The sequence below is a fragment of the Fistularia commersonii genome, chromosome 14 (genome assembly GCF_037954325.1).
Source record: "Fistularia commersonii isolate RoL2024-O1a breed Wild chromosome 14, RoL_Fcom_v1.0, whole genome shotgun sequence".
Lineage (NCBI taxonomy): Eukaryota > Metazoa > Chordata > Actinopteri > Syngnathiformes > Fistulariidae > Fistularia > Fistularia commersonii.
In genome coordinates this window covers 10,617,068-10,637,436 of record NC_141297.1, presented here as the reverse complement: position 1 = coordinate 10,637,436, position 20,369 = coordinate 10,617,068, and the positions used below count along the sequence as shown (strand labels likewise).

The window sequence follows — 20,369 nt, the reverse complement described above, 5'->3', positions numbered from 1 at the left end:
AAAGTTTAGCAGGGAGAAAGTGGATGCAAAGTCAAATGTGATTTTGAGGAAGGAAGAAATAAGAGGAGAAAAATGTGATTGACAGATAGAGAGGAGAAACTATAAAAAGGTACATGTAAAACTAACTATATTGTGTGAGTTTGTTTGTATTTTCTCAATCTCTACGCAGTAGCTCAGTGAAGTGATGCTAGTTGTCACGGCAACCAGTGATCTAATACCACAAGTCAGCATCTATACATTTACAACCTGTGTTTCACTTATCGTCATCTCAGGCCATCAATTCAAAAGTGTGTATTTTCAATTATCTTTATTTTATGCAAGAGAAAACCTGTGCCTTTTTCTCTGCTTGTCAATACTTAAGTGATCATCACAGTGTGGAAATCAATGAGCTCCAGTGAGTGATGGAGCGCCACAAACTATAGATCAATACGATTCCATTCCCTCCTCCTGATGAGTACACAGCCTTTGAGATGCCACTTTAAAAAGCTTACGCAGTCAAATAGTCATGCATTAAAACATCAACACAATGTACCCATGCTGGAGTGTAATTAGTGAAGCTGTCAAGAGTGTTGGGAGGGGAGTGGAGTTGGGAAGGCTAAACAGTTTTTACACGTCCTTATAAATTCCTGGATTTCTTAGTGCTGATCAAGTGAAACCACCAATATTCTTATATTCTTATGCTCGGAAAATATATCAAAATGTGTTGATATGGGTTCTCTACAACTGAGCAACTGATCAAAAAACAACATGATAAAAATAACGAATTATTCATTTAATCTACTTAATTGGCTCCCCTAACAAGCAGAATCTAATAAACCCCCCCCCTCCCCACACACACACACAAACACCCACACAAGCACATTCAAATAGATTAGTTTTAAAGCTCATACTTTGAGGAGTTTCAAGTATTTCATCCCATAAGAACATAAAAGTCAAAGTTACTGGCGCTGAAGTGAATGTAGAGTTCTGACTCAGGACTTTGCCAAGAGGATTGGCAAAAATTTGTGATTAAAATCTATTTAGGATCTGAATTATGTGATTTGACAACCTACCTCTGCTGGTTACTGGATACAGATTTTGCTAGAGGATGAGAAATACAGTTTGACTGCGAATCATACAAATCTCTTTGAAGCTATCAACTTGTGAAGTCTTCACAGCAGCTGACCCGGGTGTGTGTATGAATGTGTGTATCTACAAGACCTTTTCCAGTTCAGTAGATTCCATTATGAAGTGTGGAATGTTATTGCAAACTCTGAAAAGCTACTCCTGTGTAAGCAGCCAAAGAGTGTCAGCTACTCCTCTATAATTTTTTCCACATTTTGATTTGAGTGTCTCTGCTGTTAGTTTATGGAGGTGTTTGCTGGACAACACCTGGTGTTGCTGGTGTTGCTGGTGTTGCTGCTCTCTTTCGGAGGCTCTCCTGCTCAGTCAGATGACTTCACACATTCCTGCTCTATCAGGGGCCTGCCCAGTTCAGCAACATAGCTGAGTAGGGTTTAGAACATATCCCTCTTTATGCAACCTCTGATAATTTTTCATCGATTTTTCATTAACTGTTTAAGCAATTTTATGACAATAATAAGCACTGATTTTAAAGAGAAAAAATACATCCATATTACATTTCAATATAAACTAAAACAAAGGTATAACTTCAAAATATTATTCAGTAATTTCTTGCTGATTTTGTTAGTGATTTCTTGACCATTTATGTGCATTGTGTAAATATTGATGAAAATATGTAGTTTCAGAAAAACAAGGATTTTACTTGAAAATTTAATGAATTACTAGACATCACCTCATGCCCAGAGGCACTCTTTTACCTCTCCTGGTCCCTGACAGGTGTTAAAAAGGAGAATGTACCTAATGTCCTGGAAAAATATAAACTTTTTCATCCACCTTTCTCTGGGTGTCTCAACGCCCAACGCGATGGGTTGGTCTGTAGGCTTACTTCCTGAAATCATTCTGAAACATAGCAATTATTTCTTTGTGACTTGCTCAGTTTTGTTTGCTCTAAATTATGGTTAGGTGGTCTGTAACTTGTGCTTAAAAACAAAAGTGTCACACATATTCTGTAAGAATCCAAGTACATTTCTGAATAAGTTGTCATCAGTGAACAATGTCCACCAGAAGGTAAGGGATTTATCTAATAAGATGAACACAAGATGAACATGTGTAGGTGTAAATATGAAAACATTCCTGTACACTGATCTGAGACTCACCGTGGTCATGTGCAAAAACCAGCAAGGATATTTTCTTAAGTCTTTGTGCAATTTCATCATATGGCCCACTGTGCTCACCGGCCCCATGGGCAATAAACACCAGAGCTCTGGGAAGAGAGAAAAAGAAAAAAAATAGTTATCTTCCTTGATAAGAAATATAAACCTAAAGACAACTAATATTATTTTCAAGGCAAACAGTGCTTGTAGTTTTCTTGTTGAGAGCTTTTCTACATCTTTATGGAGAAAAATTGCTGCTGGTCTATTTCTAATTTTGATCAATAAAGAGAAAGAAAGAGAAGAACTTCTACAAAAATAAAATATCCAACACAGTGTTAAACTCATTGTTATAGATCTTGGAGAGTGTGCGCTGATTTTCCATCATTGCTTTCCATTAACTACATGTGTATTCATTTGGGAAACACCAAATTTAGGAGGAATGAAAATAGAGAGGGAGTGGAGAGAATTACTTAATCTATCTTTATTTCATCATTCCTTCTTTCTGTACACTGTACTTTGGGTCATTGAATTACAATCCTCTAATGCAGATAGGTATAAAAGCAAGGGCGTCATTTTACTACATAGCTGGTATTTTGGCAGGGAAATACAAAAATGAAACAACCTCATGTCATCATGATTAATTATACATGTACATTAAAGCATATATCAATAAGTCAGAAGTAACTGACATTTTACTTTACAATTCTAAACTAAAACCTTATCAACATCTTGTCATTACCAGCAAAAGATGGGTTAGATAAAAAAGGCATTCAATCAGCACTTCTATCAAACAGCATGAATCCATCTATCAGTCTGTTTCAGCATGTATAAATATATTTACTCAAAAATTTGAAAGAGTTTTCCTGAGTTCCGATACAGGAAAATGTAAATTCATTCACAACTCAATATAAATTCACCGAAGTCTATTTATATCAATTGTGAGACACAGGTGCTTGTAATGGATGAAAAATGTTTTTTTTGCATGTTACTTGAGTCATTGTACTTTGTGGGACAAAAGTGATACCTCATTAAAAATTTGATACCTCATTAAAAAGAAGTAATTTTATAACCTTTGACATATACAGTATATGTGACTTTTGCTATTGTGGAGATTAATACTAACTCGCCAAACAACATTTTTATTATCGAAACATTAGCAGCCTAATCTCATGATACATTCACTTTTTAAAAATCCCCCAACAACTCCTGGAAGATGATTGGGAGAAGCAGGTTTCAAGTTCAGCCATGAAGCGATTTAAGTTTAAGTTTTCAGTGGAAGGGACACATTTCTCAAACGAATGTAGCCTCCACCAGGTCCAGACAGGGTTTTGATAGTTTGCCTCTTCTATCAGTGCATATTAAGCAGTGAAAAAGGTCTGAAACGCCGCTGTGTTCCTCTTTAAAAAGCAGCAGCTCTCAGGAGCCTGTGAGATCTTCAATCAGTAGCAGCAGACAATTATCTCAAATGTATTCAGTGATGGAGAAAAAGGGAACAGAATGAAAGAGAGATGTGTATATGTGTGTGTGTGTGTGTGAGTGTGTGTGTGTGTGTGGGGGGTAAAGACGAGTGGAATGAGTGTGGCTGTTCATCAGGCTTCATTAGCAAATCATTCTGATTTCTCAATCTTCTCTCCCTGTAGGAAGCCTTTGCCTTGGGGTTAGACTTCCTTGGCATTTGTTGGCACAGAGCTAGTATGTGCATGCATGTATGCGTGTGTGTGTGAGAGTGCATGTGTATCAGTGCGTGAATGACTGTCTTTGTATGAGCATAATCGCTTTTCCCCGCACAAGCCGAGGGCCAGTGGGGGATTAATATGGCTAATCTAGGTTTATTGTAAATACGACTGTAAAGAGAACAACAGACTGCACATTGCTGAAAACCAGAATTGTGAAATGACAGATTTTATTAATTACCATACTCTGTCTAAAAATTCTCATATGCATCATTCTCCAAATAACTCTTTTGTCTGGTAGCTTATTGATCTTCTGTATCTCCCATAATCGCTCCACTTTTAACTCCTATTGTGCTATGTTGATTCACATGCCAAAACATTGTTTCTAGACCTTATATAAGAAAAGGAATATGACAGAAATAAAAGCCAATAATGTGACAAATAACTTTGAGACTGAAGTTCACATTTAGCAAGAAAACCAAATATTCATTCATCTGCAGGCAACAGAAGGCAGCAGAATATTCAAGCATTGTCATAACCAGCTCTCTAAATCCACTTTGCAGAAAAGTGGGCTGCTGAAGCTCAGGAAGCTTGAAAGCAATTGTTCCCACTAGCTTGTGTTATTTCATCATTTCACCCTTTTATTCAGATATAACAGTACCCTTAAGTTCAAAGGCATTTCTGCTCTGGTCGGCATTGATCTTTTTTACAGAAAACTGCAATTAACCTGCTGCATATTTTTGGAATTTAGGAGGAAACCAGAGAAAACCCCAGCTGACACAGGGAGAACACACAAACTCTATATGCCCCCCATCAAAATGGAACCAGGGTCTCTCACACTGTGAGGTTGAAGCGCAAACCAATCCGCCTCAGGAAAACTTCACTGTCCTACACTTTTCACATTATTTTTTATGAAGAATAGGTAATGCTGATCCAGAATTATGCATTTTTTCATATATGGAATGAACTCTAATAATTTGTTTGTAGACTGTGGAAGTTTATGTGGTGGGAGTATTTTATTTCTTCGCATAGTTTTACTTATTTTATTGCTATGGCATTGGTTCCTGAGTTCGGTGGCCTATAGGAGACAAGTCAAAAGACTATTGGAAATGAATAGTATTTTCAACTCCAAAATATTGCTCAAAAAATTGGTCAACAAACATCTCTAAGGGGTGGTCAATCAAACTGAGGGAATACGGAAGTATATGATAAGTATACAAAGTACACAATTTCCAGACTGTACATATGACGATAAACAGTATAAATCTGAATCATATCTTGTGAGGTAATTTCATGCGCAGGCAGCACAGTCCCGCTGTGGCAAGTTCTTCTACCTCACAGCAAAAAGTTGCCTGGTTTGATTGTGATAAGTGGCCTTTCTGTGTGGAGTTTGCATGTTCTCCCCATGTCTGTGTGGGTTCTCTTGAGTTCAGTTTCCTCCTACAGTATAAATATATATATATATATGTGTGTGTGTGTGTGTTTGTGTGTGTGTGTGATCATGCGATCAAGTGTTGACTAGTCCAGGGAGTGCTGCCTCTCGCCCAGTGCAACTGGCATAGGCTAACGTCCCTGATCCTGAGACAGTATAAATAATGAATGAAGGTTCATGACAGTCTTAAGGAAAAAACATCACATATTGTTCAGACCCTTATTATTATTATAAGTATTAGTAGTAGTATTAGGGGTAGTATTATTATTAGTAGTATTTGAATAAAAAAAACTAAAATACAGATATAACCCTCAGGACATGAGTCAGACACATCTGGGTAAATATTAGCCATTCATACAAAAAGAGAATAAGCACTTTCTCTAGGCTTAATGTGAAAATTGGAATATTCCAAATAGCTGTGAGTTCCTTTGAAAAGACTTTTACACTCTGACTTCCATATGAAAATATATTGAAATGTAAAACTAATCTGTTCCTTTTACCTCTTTATTCAACTTTAAAGGAACAAAAAGAAGCTTTCTATTTCATTTTCTCATGATCTAACCTCACTCTCATCTCCTCTGGGAAACGGAGACCCACTTGCCTCCCACACTGTTTCAGGAACTGGAACAACCAGCCTTATTAAAACACCCAGGGAGAGTTCTCCCTCTGTCCTCCCTTGGGCTCTATGCAAAGGTTCTCTAAACAGACATGGAGAAAAAGCCTAATCCCATTTATGCAGTTCTGACTGCATACTGGAGGATTATTTGAAAACTCACACACTTGCCAACTGAGTAAGCAATTGTAGTTCTGCACCTTAAAATGAAGAATAAACAAAGTTTTGGTCATTTTAAGTAATTTAGGTTCTCAGCCTCATGCATCCTATCTACTTTTATCAATAAACATTCAAGCAACCAAAAGCAGATAACATAGCTTGAAACCTAAATAATAAGAAAGTAAACTTAATTCCCAAAAGCCATCAGATTAGTACATTTTAGTAAGAAAAGGTACCTATTACATTGAATAAATTCCTTGTCAGTATTTCTCATGATACGAAAGAGATTTTTTTTTTTTGACCATCCTCAGCAAGCCAACCACAAAATACAAACCCTACAAAAGGGGTATCCTGCATTTAGAATGTCATGCTTACTGTATGTTCACATTAATCAGTTCCTTTATTTGTACATTATTCTCATCATCATCTGATACAATAGCATCAGAAAGAGTTAATGCACTTCATGACCGGTTGCAAGTGGAAACCACCGGCATTAAAATATACAGCAAAAGATTCCCAATTTGTCATCAGCCTCTCAAATTGGGTGATTCATCAATCTTTCAACCAAATATCTTCATCCCAACAAAGCAGGGATTTCTTATGTATTCATAAATGCATTTGGCAGAAAAGCAAGGTGTCGTTCCAGACCAAAACCAAGGTTTTTTTTCTCATTGACTCGCCACCAGACTATCTTTCTATCCATTCATCCATTATCTATAGCTTATCCTGCTGTCAGGGCTGGGGGGATGCTAGAGCCTGTCATTGGGCAAGGGGTGGGTCACATTCAGGACCAGTTGCCAGTTGAACGCAGGGGCAAATATGCCACCAGACTTCTTCTCCTTTCGGCTTTTCTCTTTGGGGTCACCACAACGAATCAACCCTCTCCATCTAAACCTATTCTCTGTATCGTCCTCTCTCACACCAGCTACCTTCATATGCTTAAATACGCCACCAGACTGATGATGGTAAATAAATTGCATCACTTGCACTCTGAGACTTTAGCTAAGTTCTCTAAATTGATATAATCCTTATTCAATCTGGAAGTGTGAATTTCATTGTATTACATCAATTTACAGCTAATTCATTGCATCAGAACAAGAAGAAAATGTGCGTCTATCTGGGTGGGGTTGCTCCACACGCACATTCGAGTGGTGACAAATTGGCATTAGTTCAGGCTCTGAACACAACATCACATATTCAGCTGCTTTTTCTTTTAAGTTACTTTTAATCTGACATTTCAAACTATTTTGTTTAACATCACGTGGCTATTAGAAACACACAATAGTGATAAATACAGACCAGTAAATTAAGACTAGAGAAGTCAGTGTCCAGACTGGGTGGGAGTCATAAAAGCCAAACAAAACAACTGAGACTAGCATGTTAAGCTGATTATTGGATTTAGACGACTTAGAACTTCTAAGGAAGTGTGAGAGTATGTGTGACAACAACACTGTTGGTCAATTCAGACTGGTAAAATAAAAAAAGCTATCTCAGCTTGTTCCTATAGCTGTGTCTGGAATCTGCCGAAGCTAAAAAAAAGAGTTTTAAAAAGGATTGTGTATAGAAAATGTATCATTTTACATTCTACATTGTAAAAGTTGTCAATAATCTAATATTCTCAAAACCCAATTCTCAGAATTAATCATTTATATTATACATTTTTATTAACTAAGGTTTTATTATGTGTTTATCCATTCCTAAAAAGTGTTGACACTTTTAGGGATGGATGGAAGAAGACAACAGTCTTTTCAGAAAAGCCAAATTTAAAAGGTAGCATTGTTTTCATAGTTAATTATAAACTGTTTGAATAAAAAAGAAACTACTTCCCTTTGTTGCTATGTGCATTTATGAGTACAGAGCAGCTGATGAGCATTTTCACTGGTAGACCTAAGTTATGATCATTTTAATTTCCAAGTAAATATTTGCACCTGTTACGCAAAAGTCACCTGGAGCAGCAACTAAACCAACCTTTTATTATTTCATTTTCATGTTCTCATTGACTGGACTCCTCCCTCAGGAAGATAAACTTGACCTTCCTGATTGTTTAGTTCATCATTTTACAGTGAAATACCACTTGGTAGATAACATCATCATTCAACAAGACATAATTTCAACTAGCCCCAGTGGGACTGGGCAGTTAGAAGTCACGTTAGACCAAGACTGTGTCACGCACAATGCACAGTTATATGTTCAATATATTTATAAATGTATATGTATAAATATTAGATGAAGGATGGTAGAAATTGTACAGTAAAGTGCAATGCGACAAACGCAAGAATTATAATACATACATAAAAGTTCAAAAACATATCATCCAACAATGAGCAACCATGATGAACATTCTATGGCGGTCAACTCTAGTTATGTTGACGAGAGATGCACTTAACTAAACCCACCCTGAGACATAATAACTGCATTAGACAATTAGACATAATATGTGGGATAAGCCCTTTGAAATATGGAGGAGGTTATCGAGGAAGTTGTGTACAAATAATGTTGAAAATTCAACTGATACCTAGCGTAAAGACTACGACCTCTTTGGAAATAGCAATAGACTGGGGTGGATCAGTGCATATTTCAAAAACATAGGAGAAAAAAAATGGCTCTTGAATTTTTCTTTTTACTTGCAAAAGCAAGCCAAAGAGTAAACAGCAAAGATTGGCAGTAAATTGGAAGAACACTTGGTTCTCCATGATTTTCTTTTTCTGGTTTTATTAGTTAATTATTTATCATTCATTATATTAAATGGATTGCAAATAAATTAGGAGAAACCTCTAACCTCTCTTACCTTCTACTTTTTGTTGCTTTTCATGAGGTAGTTGGTCTAGCTCAAGTTCAAGTCACAATGAAAATGTGTTTTAATGCTACAACATATAGGAAAGATACTTTATTTCTTCTGATCGATCTGTGACATTTTGAACTCCCCAACCTAAATGAAATATAAGTCTATAATATTAATCTGCCCAATTGTCTTAGAATAAAGGTTACAAGTTTTCATGAGACAAACAATGATCTTTATTATATCTGCATACGATAGATTGAAGTGCTAGAACTACTAAACCCATGTTAAAGCATTATCCGATTTCAATTTAATATGTCCTCTCATTATTGAATTCGTAGTAACCTATAATGCACATCGCAATTCATTTCTGGGTGATGCTGTTGTCTTGTCCTATTAACATACAGGAAGTGCTCACAGCTGGCAGCTGCCATCTGCTAAGTCAATTTCAATAGACAAACAAGTGGCCCTAATATCTCATGCACCACATTAAATTCTCCCCTTGGTACACACAGACGGGGAGCCATTACAAGCTTCAGTCAATCTTACGTTGGCTCCGTTAACTAATATAACAATAGCAGCATGTGACGGCAAAAGTAAACAGCACAAATACAAAGAGAGAAGGAAACCGATCCCTATCAGCAACAACTTCAACACTACGACCCATTGACACAAACTGTGTATGCTGTCATGTTACATTGCGCATGTAAATACAGGTGATGGCATGTGGCCACCAGTCGCCATCTGACCCGAAAGTTCCTGTTGGCGTCTGTTTGAAGATCCGTCAATCATTGTCGAGGCCCCTACTCTCCACTGCGGAACCTTTCACCTACTTCCTGATTCTAATGGAAGTCTTTCAAAGGCAGGGGCCCTTTGACCCCTTCTCATTCATAAGTACCCAATAGGAGACTAACGAGGGAGACTTATTTGTATACTTTCTACAATTTTTAAATTCTGTGTTACTCATGATTTACTGTATATTTAGAGATATGATGGTAAATAAACAAATACATAACAATAATAATTATTATTATATTTATTAATTGCTTTTCATCAAAGTGCTATTTAAATGAGAAGAAGTAAGAATAGGACACAATGAAATTAGATTTAAGAAAAAAAAAACAGATATTAATTTATTCTCTGTTGCACCTATCATGTGTGGTTGGATGTTTCCAGTTAACCTGCTGCGTATATTTGGTATGGTAGGAAAACAAAAAGGTGGCGACTCTATAAAACTTGGCAAAAATACATCCAAAGTTATTATGATGAAGGGCACGTAAGAAATACTGCAACATTGGTAAACATCACAGATGTAACTCAGAATACGAGAGTAATCATATTATGTTTATCTTGAAACCCTCAGTGTCCAGATTAAAGCTGTGGAGCAGGAAAAGTTTACATAATTATGTAGAGGTTTTCAAAAATTGACAATAAAGTACCTTTCTGACTTACACACTGTGCTTTGTTTATATTATCACTGTCATTGAGGGATATTTACAATCATAACCAGTTACATTTGTCCTTCCATCCATTTGCTATTTTCATGAACATCAGAACAAAACATGTGCACATATTCTACTTTTGCCAAGTCATAACAAACAGCAACATTGTTATTTTCTGGCCCCAGAACCCCATACTGGATACACTTGTTTCTGATTCACTGTGACAAATTCTTAATCTGAGGGAGAGAGCGAGAAGCTGTGAATGTGAAAGCTCAAACCCCTCAGACAAGTGAAATCTTTCACTGTGAAACATCAGCAGCATGATAGACAACGGGGTGTTTGTCTTTTTCTGTGACACTTGCTCATCGGGTTAACCGTCTAATTGGAAACTTTGATGTTGCCCTCACAGCCTAGGATGGCAGCATAGCCAGAAGTTATGCAGCATATCATTGATTTGACCACTAGCTGGAAAACTGAACTCTGACTGACACCATCACATTTCCAAAAGCTGAACAAAAGCTGAAAGTTTCCAGACAAAGAAATTAATATTTAGGTCATGCTAATTTCAGATTATATCTACATTTAGAAAGATTGCCAGACCTAAACATGGCATTTTCTCCACTTTGAAATCAACTGTTTATGTTTCAAAATCAATTTGGGGTTTTTGATCATCCAATCCACATTGAGTGAGCACTGGTTTGGTACTGCTGAAGAGTGGACATTCTCTTTAGTTTGGGAAAAAAAAAAAAAAATGTCAGTATATGACAACACAAAATCATAATCTTGGTGCAGCAGGCCATAGTATTAATTTACAAGGAAAATTATTTAAATAACTATAATGAAACATTGACTGTGTATGTTGGCTTCATTTTTGAAGTACAAACAAAACTTTCTTATAAGCTAATTTGTCATTTTATGATGATTAATGTGACACCAAATTAAAGAAAAATCAATGGGTTTGCTTTAGAACTTAAACCCATTGAAGTCTATAACTGAATCAATGTAAATAAAATTTACACAAAATTTAACCAAGGGGTAAATGTATGTTTGATGCTACTGTATTGTATATTTTCAAGTGTCTTTTCAACTGACATCGAAAACCACCAATCCAATACCTCTTGAAAAAGAGAGGGAACATCATTAATGATTTACAATATAAAATGATGATCGTGATCGATAAGCGCAAAAAAAAGAAAAAAACAACTGTTTTTCTCACTTCAGAGGGATCAGTTTTCTCACTTTGACAACATAAATAAGCTAAGTAGTGAGTCTCAGTGCAAGTGTGTTCTGCTTTTACTCTCTTAACTTGAGTTTCATGAAGATCCTGCAGAAACATTACAAGCAGAGTATCAATATTCTGATCAAAGCTGCCCATGATTGCAACAAGGACAACATTTTTAGTCAAATAAACCTCTTTGAAGATGCAATGATAGGAAAATTCTTATGAAAAACTAGTATGTGTTTTACACTCTGAGTCTCTGGGTATTTAAACATAGCAGCCAACTCATTCAGTCTCCTGTTTTTAATGGAGCTGAGGGTGCAATTTTACTGAATAGCTTCTGTCTGCCTATAAGGCCTTCAGAGTTGCCAGCTCAGCTGAAATATTTTAATTAGACTGGGTCTCAGTGGGCGGATGGTCCTGTGAAAGACTAGATGTGAATTTATGAGTTTTTTTCCCACTAAAAGCAGGCACACACTGCACCAGAAACATCAATACTCTGGCTCTCTCTACCATTACGGCATGCATTTTCAGGGAGAAAATGTCTTACATAAGCCACCCGACAGTTGGACAACATTCATAACACAGGGAAGGAGCTATTTTAAGCCTTTCATGATTAAACCTTAAGAAACATGAGGCTACTTTGTTATGGCAGGGTGATTTCTTAATCGCCTAGTGATGTTGTCCTGTGACATTGTTTGATTGATTTCTATTTTATAAAGTAAACTCCCTTAGAAATTGCAAATAAAATTGCAAATTTCATCACAAATTGCCAGAAGGACTGCCTTCATATTGCAACACAACAGCATTACAATATTTTCAGTAAAATTTTGAAACAAATCAACATATTATTCATTTGTAAAATGTATCTGAGATGTGACTTTCAGAGTCTAAAAGACTGTTTGTATAAATGATAATGCAATTGTTATTGAATTCTGATAGAAGTGGAATTTTCTGTTTGGTTTACTGCTACTTCTAATGTGCATTTCTGTAGTTTCCTGTGAAATACGTTTTAAAATAGCATTGTGGAAGTGCTTAAAAGGAACACGAATATTTTAACAAGCTAAAAAGCCCAGAGCTTTTCATTTGATGGATGGTTACTGACACAAGAACATGTACTTGCAAATATAGAATGTCTTGTATGAACAAATACAACATGAATCAAAGATGGCCACAGAATAATGCACAATCACATGCAGTATTACAAACTACGGCTGCTGGTTTACAATAATTTCCCACCAGAGTCACTGACTGGCTGTCAGTTAATGAATCACTTCTCTGCTGAGGCTGTGCAGCTCAGAATGTGTGAAAATGTTGGGTGATATCTTGCCTACAGATGTTTTGTGGGCCTCAGGTTTCTGTTACATCTGTTCCAGTCACTGCTCTCCAGTTCCATGCAATTGCATGTCTAGTAATTGAGATGATGTGACTTCTTTGATGTGTTTCATGCCTGAGATGTTTAGAGGGACATCTGTGGTAATCTTTTATCCTGAAACCTCAGGTTCCAGATGAATAGGGTAAAGCCATTTTTGTCAATGAGCCAATGTTGAAGATTGAAGAAGGACTCTGAAAACAAAGTGAGCATCTGGGAAACAAATGTTAAAGCTGTTATCTGAACACATTCCTTTCTTTCCTCTGTTACAATCACATTTGTTTTGACTTTAGCTTTCATACCTTGCTCTGTGTTTTGGATGCCAGTGAAGAGGTACAGCCTGTTGTACGGATTGCATTTCAGACTAACCGTGTTGTAAATTCAACACATCCATAATAAGACCCCCGCATTGCGGCTTCAGATGAAATATGTAACTTGAATTCACCGTTGAGTCTCAAAACTGTGTCCTATTATAGTTAATGCATCCATCATTCCATTATCTACCACTTATCCTGCACTCAGGGTTACGGGGATACGGGAGTCTACCCCAGCTGTACACCTTGGACTGGTCATCAATTGCAGGGCCACATATAGAGACAAACAACCATTCACTCTGTCATTCACATATCTGGACAATTTTTCCAACTTTTTTTCATAGTCAATGCATTTTAGTTAAAAAAATATACATATTCTCATTTAAAATCCCCATTTACCCAGCATCGGAGCTGAAACGGCGAGGCTGTGACGATGCAGTAGGGGAATGGCATGCTGGAGTTTCACGAGGAGTAAGGCCAAAAAACAGGAGCAGCGCATGTTAGACGCAATGGAGATAAAGTCAGAGGCCAGACTGAGATGGTTTGGAAATGTACTAAGAAGGGATATAATGCCCAGGCTGTGTATGGATGTAGTGAAAGAGGTCATGAAATTAGTTGGTGTGAGCATACAGCAATAGGGTTAGATGGAGGGAGACAGTTCGCTGTGGGGGCTCCTGAGGGGAGGAACAGAAAGGAAAAAGAAGATGAATAAGGCAAATGCCAATCAACCAACTGCTCATAACAAAGATGGGAGGTCCTCAAATGATCTAGAAGGCTCACCAAGTAGCTGCTCCTTGTGTTTTAACGAGGTTATGACCCAGCATGAGTCATTAGTGCTCATGGTGGGTCAGAAAGATTAACATAATTAACATTTTCAACGCAGCATGGCTGAGACAATGAGGGGAAAAACATTACGGATTCACCATAACTTCCGAGACAGAGTTGCTGTTTTACTTAATAGATTTACTGCTCCATCCGGCCCATTTTGCTTTTTTATCCAACCCGGCAAACTGTTTTCTTTGACTATTTTAATTTTATTTATTTTCAATCAATATTGGATTTAGAATCTCCTTATTTTTTCCTTTTGATTTATTTTGTATGGATGATTACTGGTACATGCAAAATAAAGTCGGTACAATTATATGATTACGAATGATTTTAAAGTTGAAATAAAATGCCGAAATAAAAAAATAATATTTTAATTTTCATTTTGTTCAATTTATATGATACCTACATGACCCGTGGATAAAAAATAAATAAGAAATGTGGCCACCCAGTCAAAATAATGCCCACCCCTAGGTTAAACGCTCGAATTACTAGTGGAAGTTGGAGGATCGCGCTGCACCGACGAAAAGAGGTGCACAATCCACCGCCCGGTGTTTACTTTTGCTCACGTCCACATACCCGCGCATCAACAGTCCGGGTGTTGAAAAGCTGATTCTAAACACCGTCTCTTTAAACAAAACACACCACTGACCTTGGCGCGCCGGAGGGTTCCCAGTAGCGGCAGAACAGGTGCAATCCGTCGGCGTTGACGATATGCCGCAGGTCGCTGTAGGGGACTCCCTGCGGGCTCCGCCGCGGAGCAGCTCCCGGCTCGGGCATGGAGGAGTCTGTGACGGAGACACGGAGCAGCGATAACAGCACGTCGCTGCCGTACAGGAAGCAGCTGACGCCGGCGACCAGCAGGCAGGTGGCGGTGGTCACGGCGTTCATTGTATAGGTTATATATATGTATGTGTGTGTGTGTGTGTAAGAGTTTGGTTTGAGGGAAGGCGACGGGTTTAGGTTAGTGTGGGTTGTTTAATCTGCCGAGCGACCTAGATACACATGCACACGCGGGTAGTGTTGTCAAAGCGGAGTTACGTCATAAGGCCATACGCCCCCTTCACAGACATGCTTTAATATTCAACATTAAAAACATTCGTATCGGGAGGCATTGGGGGTAATCGTCCCGTGGGACTATAACAATAACAACAACAATAAAAATACAGACTGTAAAATTTCTCAATCGTGCTTTTTTTGACGTGCACAACCAATCTGACCACCCTCTTACGCGCACCTCCACCACCCGGAACACCCCCTCCCTCCCTCCACCCTCCGGTCCGCTCACATCGCCCCGTTGCGTCAACGATATGTGCTGCATGACAATGAAGCACTACGGTGACTGTAAAAATAAACAGCCCCGATGTGAAACCCGGGTCGGGTTTCAGCCAACTGGCCCGGCACTGACACAGACCTTTAATATTTCACGCGTGTTTTTATTGAAATATTCATACATGGTCAGATTTGTCAATGAACTCCGTGTCCTTGACGCGCCGCGCCGCAGTGTGACAGCAGCACTGGATGGATTCTAACTCCGTGTAAATAATCGCTCAAGTTGCGCGCGGTTTATTGGCAAAACTACCCGCGTTGTGTTTTAAGCCAAGGTTACAGACACAGCTTTCGGTTTCCCGCGGACAACAGCTGGTCACCGTCGGCTTCTGAGAACAGAAGGACAGCGAAGTGTTATTGGAAATACCAGTCGTGTGGTTGGACTGCTGTTTTCAGGATGCCTGTGGTCAAATAATCAGTTAATTAAATAAATGAATGCATAAAACGCACACCGTCACTAGATACAGAAATTATGAATGGGATGGCACACATCGGCTAGGATTCAGTTCATCCGTGCGCAATTTCTCCGCGAAATAGTAAGTTACCCCTCCGTCCGGTGTCACACAAGCACACGCCCGGGCTGATGCTGCGGGGTGAAACCTTTCTGATGGTCCGTCAAAGTCTCTTTAACTACCACAACAACAACAACAAGGGGTAAGAAAAGGAACCAACCTGCGCAGGAACCGATCAACTTTCAGCTTCTTTTTGGATTTTCCTGTTCTGTCCGTGTGTACGTGTGCGTGTCTTGCGTGTTTCTCTATTCCTTTCCTCTCTCGATGCTCCGCTCTCGCCACCCGCCAAAGAAGGAATGCAGTCAGGGACGTTTGGGGTGAAACCAAGTAAGTGTGCTTTCTCTCAAGCGCGCACACGCACATACACGCACGCAGGTGGAAATCCAAACGTTCACTTTTGAGCCTCAGTTACTCTTCAGGGAAAGTCCATGGGTATTTTAGTGGCGTTTTACTGCATTTTGGTTCATATACAAAAGATGAATTTCTAGAAGTAGTCTGTAGTTCGTCAAGTCTATTTTGAAAAAAAAAAATGAACACAGAGACCAGTTTTTCAGGTACCTCCACTGGAAGTAGAATTATTGCATGTATCCAGTCTATTTTTCATTATGTCAAAAATAACACACTGTACATAAGAAAAAGAGATCAAAATGTTCAATCAATATTCAATCAATATTCATAAGTGCATTTGACTTAAAACACTTTCAAAACCAAGGATATGTCCAATATTCAAGAGGCCGGAAAACACCCACAAAGTGTAATTCCGGATGTAATATCTTGATTCCGGTGAGGGGACCTTTCTGTGTGGAGTTTGCATTTTTTCCCTGAGGAACTTGGTTTCCTCCCACATTCCAAAAACTGGCTAATTTGAAAAAAATTGGGAAAATTGCCCCAAATGAGTGAGTGAGTGAATGTTGTTTGTCTTTGTACGTGGCCCTGCGATTGACTGGCGACCAGTCTCTCACCCCATGACAGCTGGGACAGGCTCCAGCATTCCCTGCGACCCTAAGTGCAGGATAAGCTGTAGAAGATGGATGGATAGGAAATCAACCAGAATGAATGAGTCATTAAAAATCACTTATGAAATTTAAACTTTTGACATTGCATTTAAATCAAACAATCCAAAACAGACAAAAAGATTACTGATAAGTTGACCCGTTTCATATGTTACATGTTATTCTATTTTGAGGCAGCAATATGATCTTGCGCCTTGACTGTGACACTGCTACTCTCTGCATAGCTTTATTTGTTAAACAGTGACATTTGTTTAATGATTGTTTTTTTATTTTCTCCAGGCAACTGGATGAATACCAAGTAGTTTAAGGAACCCGCTTAAGTAAAACAAATAGAACCTGCAAAAACAAAACATAAATTGAGCTCTTGTGTTTCTATTGCTAATTGAAGTGTTCATATTCAGAGATCAGGTGTTCAAATGCCTTCGGTTCAAAAAGATACTCATAGATTGGCTTTACATGTCTGAACTTTGGTAACACTTGGTCATGTGATATTTCCATCATCATGCTTGATCTGCTGGTTCTCTCACTATAGCTGCTTCCGTCAGAACTTTCTTTCTCCTCTCTTTGGAAGGCAATGTAACATGCTGAACACCTAGAATTAACCATTTGTCAAGTTAAAAACATCCCCTCTGAATCTGTACCACAGTGGCATGCCTATCAAAAAGTAATGAGTCTGAATGACGCGGCCAATTAATTTAGTAAAGTGCTGTTTTTCCTTCTGAGGCAGATCAGCTAAAGGGGGTAAATGAGCTCCTGCTTGGGGAAGTTCGACATGCTTGGAGTCACTAACACAGACAATTGGTATTATTACTAGTAAATGTATGTAATTTTGTTTTGTTAAAAAATATCTCCCACTATTGATCCAGAAAAGACAGTCTCGATGTTTAAGATGAACTGCTCAGCAAGGCAAGTGCCTCACCTTTATCTGTGTATGTGCATTTGACGGGGGGGGGGGGGGGGGGGTTCATAAAGGTGAAATGTTCAGGCTAATATTGTGTTGGATTGTTTTTGCTCTTTGGGAAGCTGCAAATTCAAAAAGAACCAATTATGTCATAAACAATCTACCATGTACTTTAAGGAAACTTCCATATCAAACTCTTTGATATGGAAATTGGTGTGTGACATCACACATCACATTCTTTGTAGGACCTTGAAGAGGGTGAGTTGCTTCAGTATATTTTAAGTGTAACTCTTGATGAACATGCACATTCCACGCAGAAAGTCCACCTGTCAGAATTGAACAAGGGACCTTCTTGGTGGAAGGCGGACACGCCAGGTGAAAACATGTACACCATGTGGCACACCTCAAAGTATTTTTACTGTCTTCCGTCACACTTCTATTTAGCTTGTATAATGGGTGTTTTAACCCCATGTTTCCTCTAAAATATAAAAAGTCCTTTCCCAACATTCCCTGAAAAGATCCAGCAAGTTAGGGAGGATAAGTTTGAAACCTTGAGCTGTGTGTTTGTGTGTGTGCGTGTGAATATGTATGCAGTGAAAAAGAGTGAGGAAAATGATTGGTGATGAAAACTATTTATGGATCATTAATATCCCACATAAAACCACCTCAGGACACAGCTGGAATGGAAGTGGAGCAATCAGAAACTTCAGAGTGACCACGCCATTTATGATACCAAATGATTTTGCTAAAATTAGGTGGATGGCATATCTAAGGGGGTCTCCTCAGGATTTTACTGCCATGGTGAGTGGGAACCTTTGGTGATCAACTCTAGTTTCACATGAATACAACAATCGAGAATCATTGCATTTTCTTTCAATGGCCTACAACACTTACAGAGAGATCAAAAATAAGTTGTTTACTTTTCTGCTGTTAGGGTTAGCCGTATGTGGCACCTTGCATCTTAGTGACATTCTTAAACACACTTCTTTTTTTCTCATCATTACAGTGGATGTCACACAACAATGTGATTTGGGAAGTTGCTTATTCATGTTAAATAGTGCTGTTTTGATCAATTAAGAATGAGGACTTGTGATCAAGATAAAAATTGGTATAATAAACAAGAGCTGGAAAAAACAGGGTGGGGTTGCAATGTTATAATAGTCGTTTTAGTTTCACGAGTTCTTATTTTGCAGCTGGATTTTTCACTTATTACTGTGGAAGTCTATAATCAAATGTCTTTGACAAATACATGAAAAAGTTTTTCCCACTCTTCCCCCGAGGCAAAGGAATGGTGGCAGTTGAAAACAGCACTGTCTTTAAAAAAAAAAGTAACATCTTTTATCAATTGCACAACAGAATATGAGCCCTTATTTTATCATTGTTGTAAAACTGTTCAACATGCAATATTAATGAATGGATTTTTCACTGGACCACAAAATGGTCGTGCCCTCTTAGTTCTTGAGCCCAGTGACAGATTGGTTGTTATCCATAAATCTGGCAAGCTGAGTCAGACAGACATGCATGATACATTAGTCATTTATAGACATATATATATTCAAGCAGGTCCATCCTGAACATTTATTGATCCCTAATATCCGTAACATAAAATATTTGGTTCACTGCCTGCTGAAAAGGTCAACCCCCTACTGTATTACACCTTTTGGTCTGTTTCTATTTATGAGCAGATTTGGTGGACATAAGTCCAACAACGCTCTCTTGTGCCACAAATGACATTTACAGGAACCTGGTGTATATTATGACAAAACCTGAGCAGTGGGGTAGCACGTGTTTTAAGTGAAACTTCAAAAATTGCTTTCAGCCTATGAGCATAAAGCATCAAAGGTTGTTGTTGCTGCCATTATCCTTTGTTGCAGAAGCATATCACAAGCTAATTGAAAAAAAACAAACAACTGTACAATCCTGAAAAATAACATTTTATGACATGTCAGTGCTATGGTTAAGGTCTGGTTACAAGTATTTGACTATGAAAACATTATGGCTTGGATTGCTCACACATAAGTCTCTACTTAAGCAAATGATAGGAAAAGGTTGTGGTAAAAGAACAGATGCTATTGAGTCTGCCTTTCTATTTTTCGATCATACCCTGCATAATGGAGACATTATAATTGATTCCTTTATTAAATTCCAGACCACAATCGTCAGTACAAAGAAAGTTCAGCTATGATCCCTATAGAGAAGTCCTGATGGAAGACTCTATTTCTAATGGTGATGGGAAACTAAAACAATGTCAAGTATGTTAGCTTTGAATTTTAAGGAATTTGATGATTTCACCCCAAGCTGAAGTCTCAAATGCTTCACATGTCAGTAAATCTGACCTTTTCTCTGGTTCACTGTAAAGCATTGTTTGTTTTCAAGATTTGTCTGCTTTTTTCACTGATGCATGCTGTTCAAGAAGTATAAAAATAGAAGCTTAGAGTGTATTGCTTAAAATGCGGGATACCATTGTGGGACCCAAACATTTGTTCCAAGTGTTTTTATGTCACGAATTTCTTTGGCAAAGCCCACAACCAAACATTTCCAGCAAGCGGATCATAAAGTTTAAGAAGTAA

The 20,369-nt window shown here is 38.1% G+C and overlaps 1 protein-coding gene across 3 annotated transcripts in view; it reads right to left on the bottom strand.

The window, feature by feature from the left end:
• The window catches only part of mgll (monoglyceride lipase), a 34,139-nt gene extending 17,956 nt beyond the window's left edge, over positions 1 to 16,183 (bottom strand). For 2 of the 3 annotated variants that reach the window (XR_015107076.1, XM_086158963.1), the window contains exons 1-2: positions 14,697 to 15,012; positions 2,220 to 2,326 (exon numbers count right to left, since the gene is read on the bottom strand). Coding sequence is in view for 2 of the 3 variants with exons in the window: in XM_086158963.1 (XP_086015089.1) it covers positions 2,220 to 2,326; positions 14,697 to 14,935 (346 nt within the window). In the remaining variant the exon portion in view is untranslated. Of the gene's footprint in view, positions 1 to 2,219; positions 2,327 to 14,696; positions 15,013 to 16,045 lie in introns of those variants that run through there. The other variant, XM_086158964.1, reaches the window with a different exon arrangement.
• Positions 16,184 to 20,369: the final 4,186 nt, after the last annotated feature.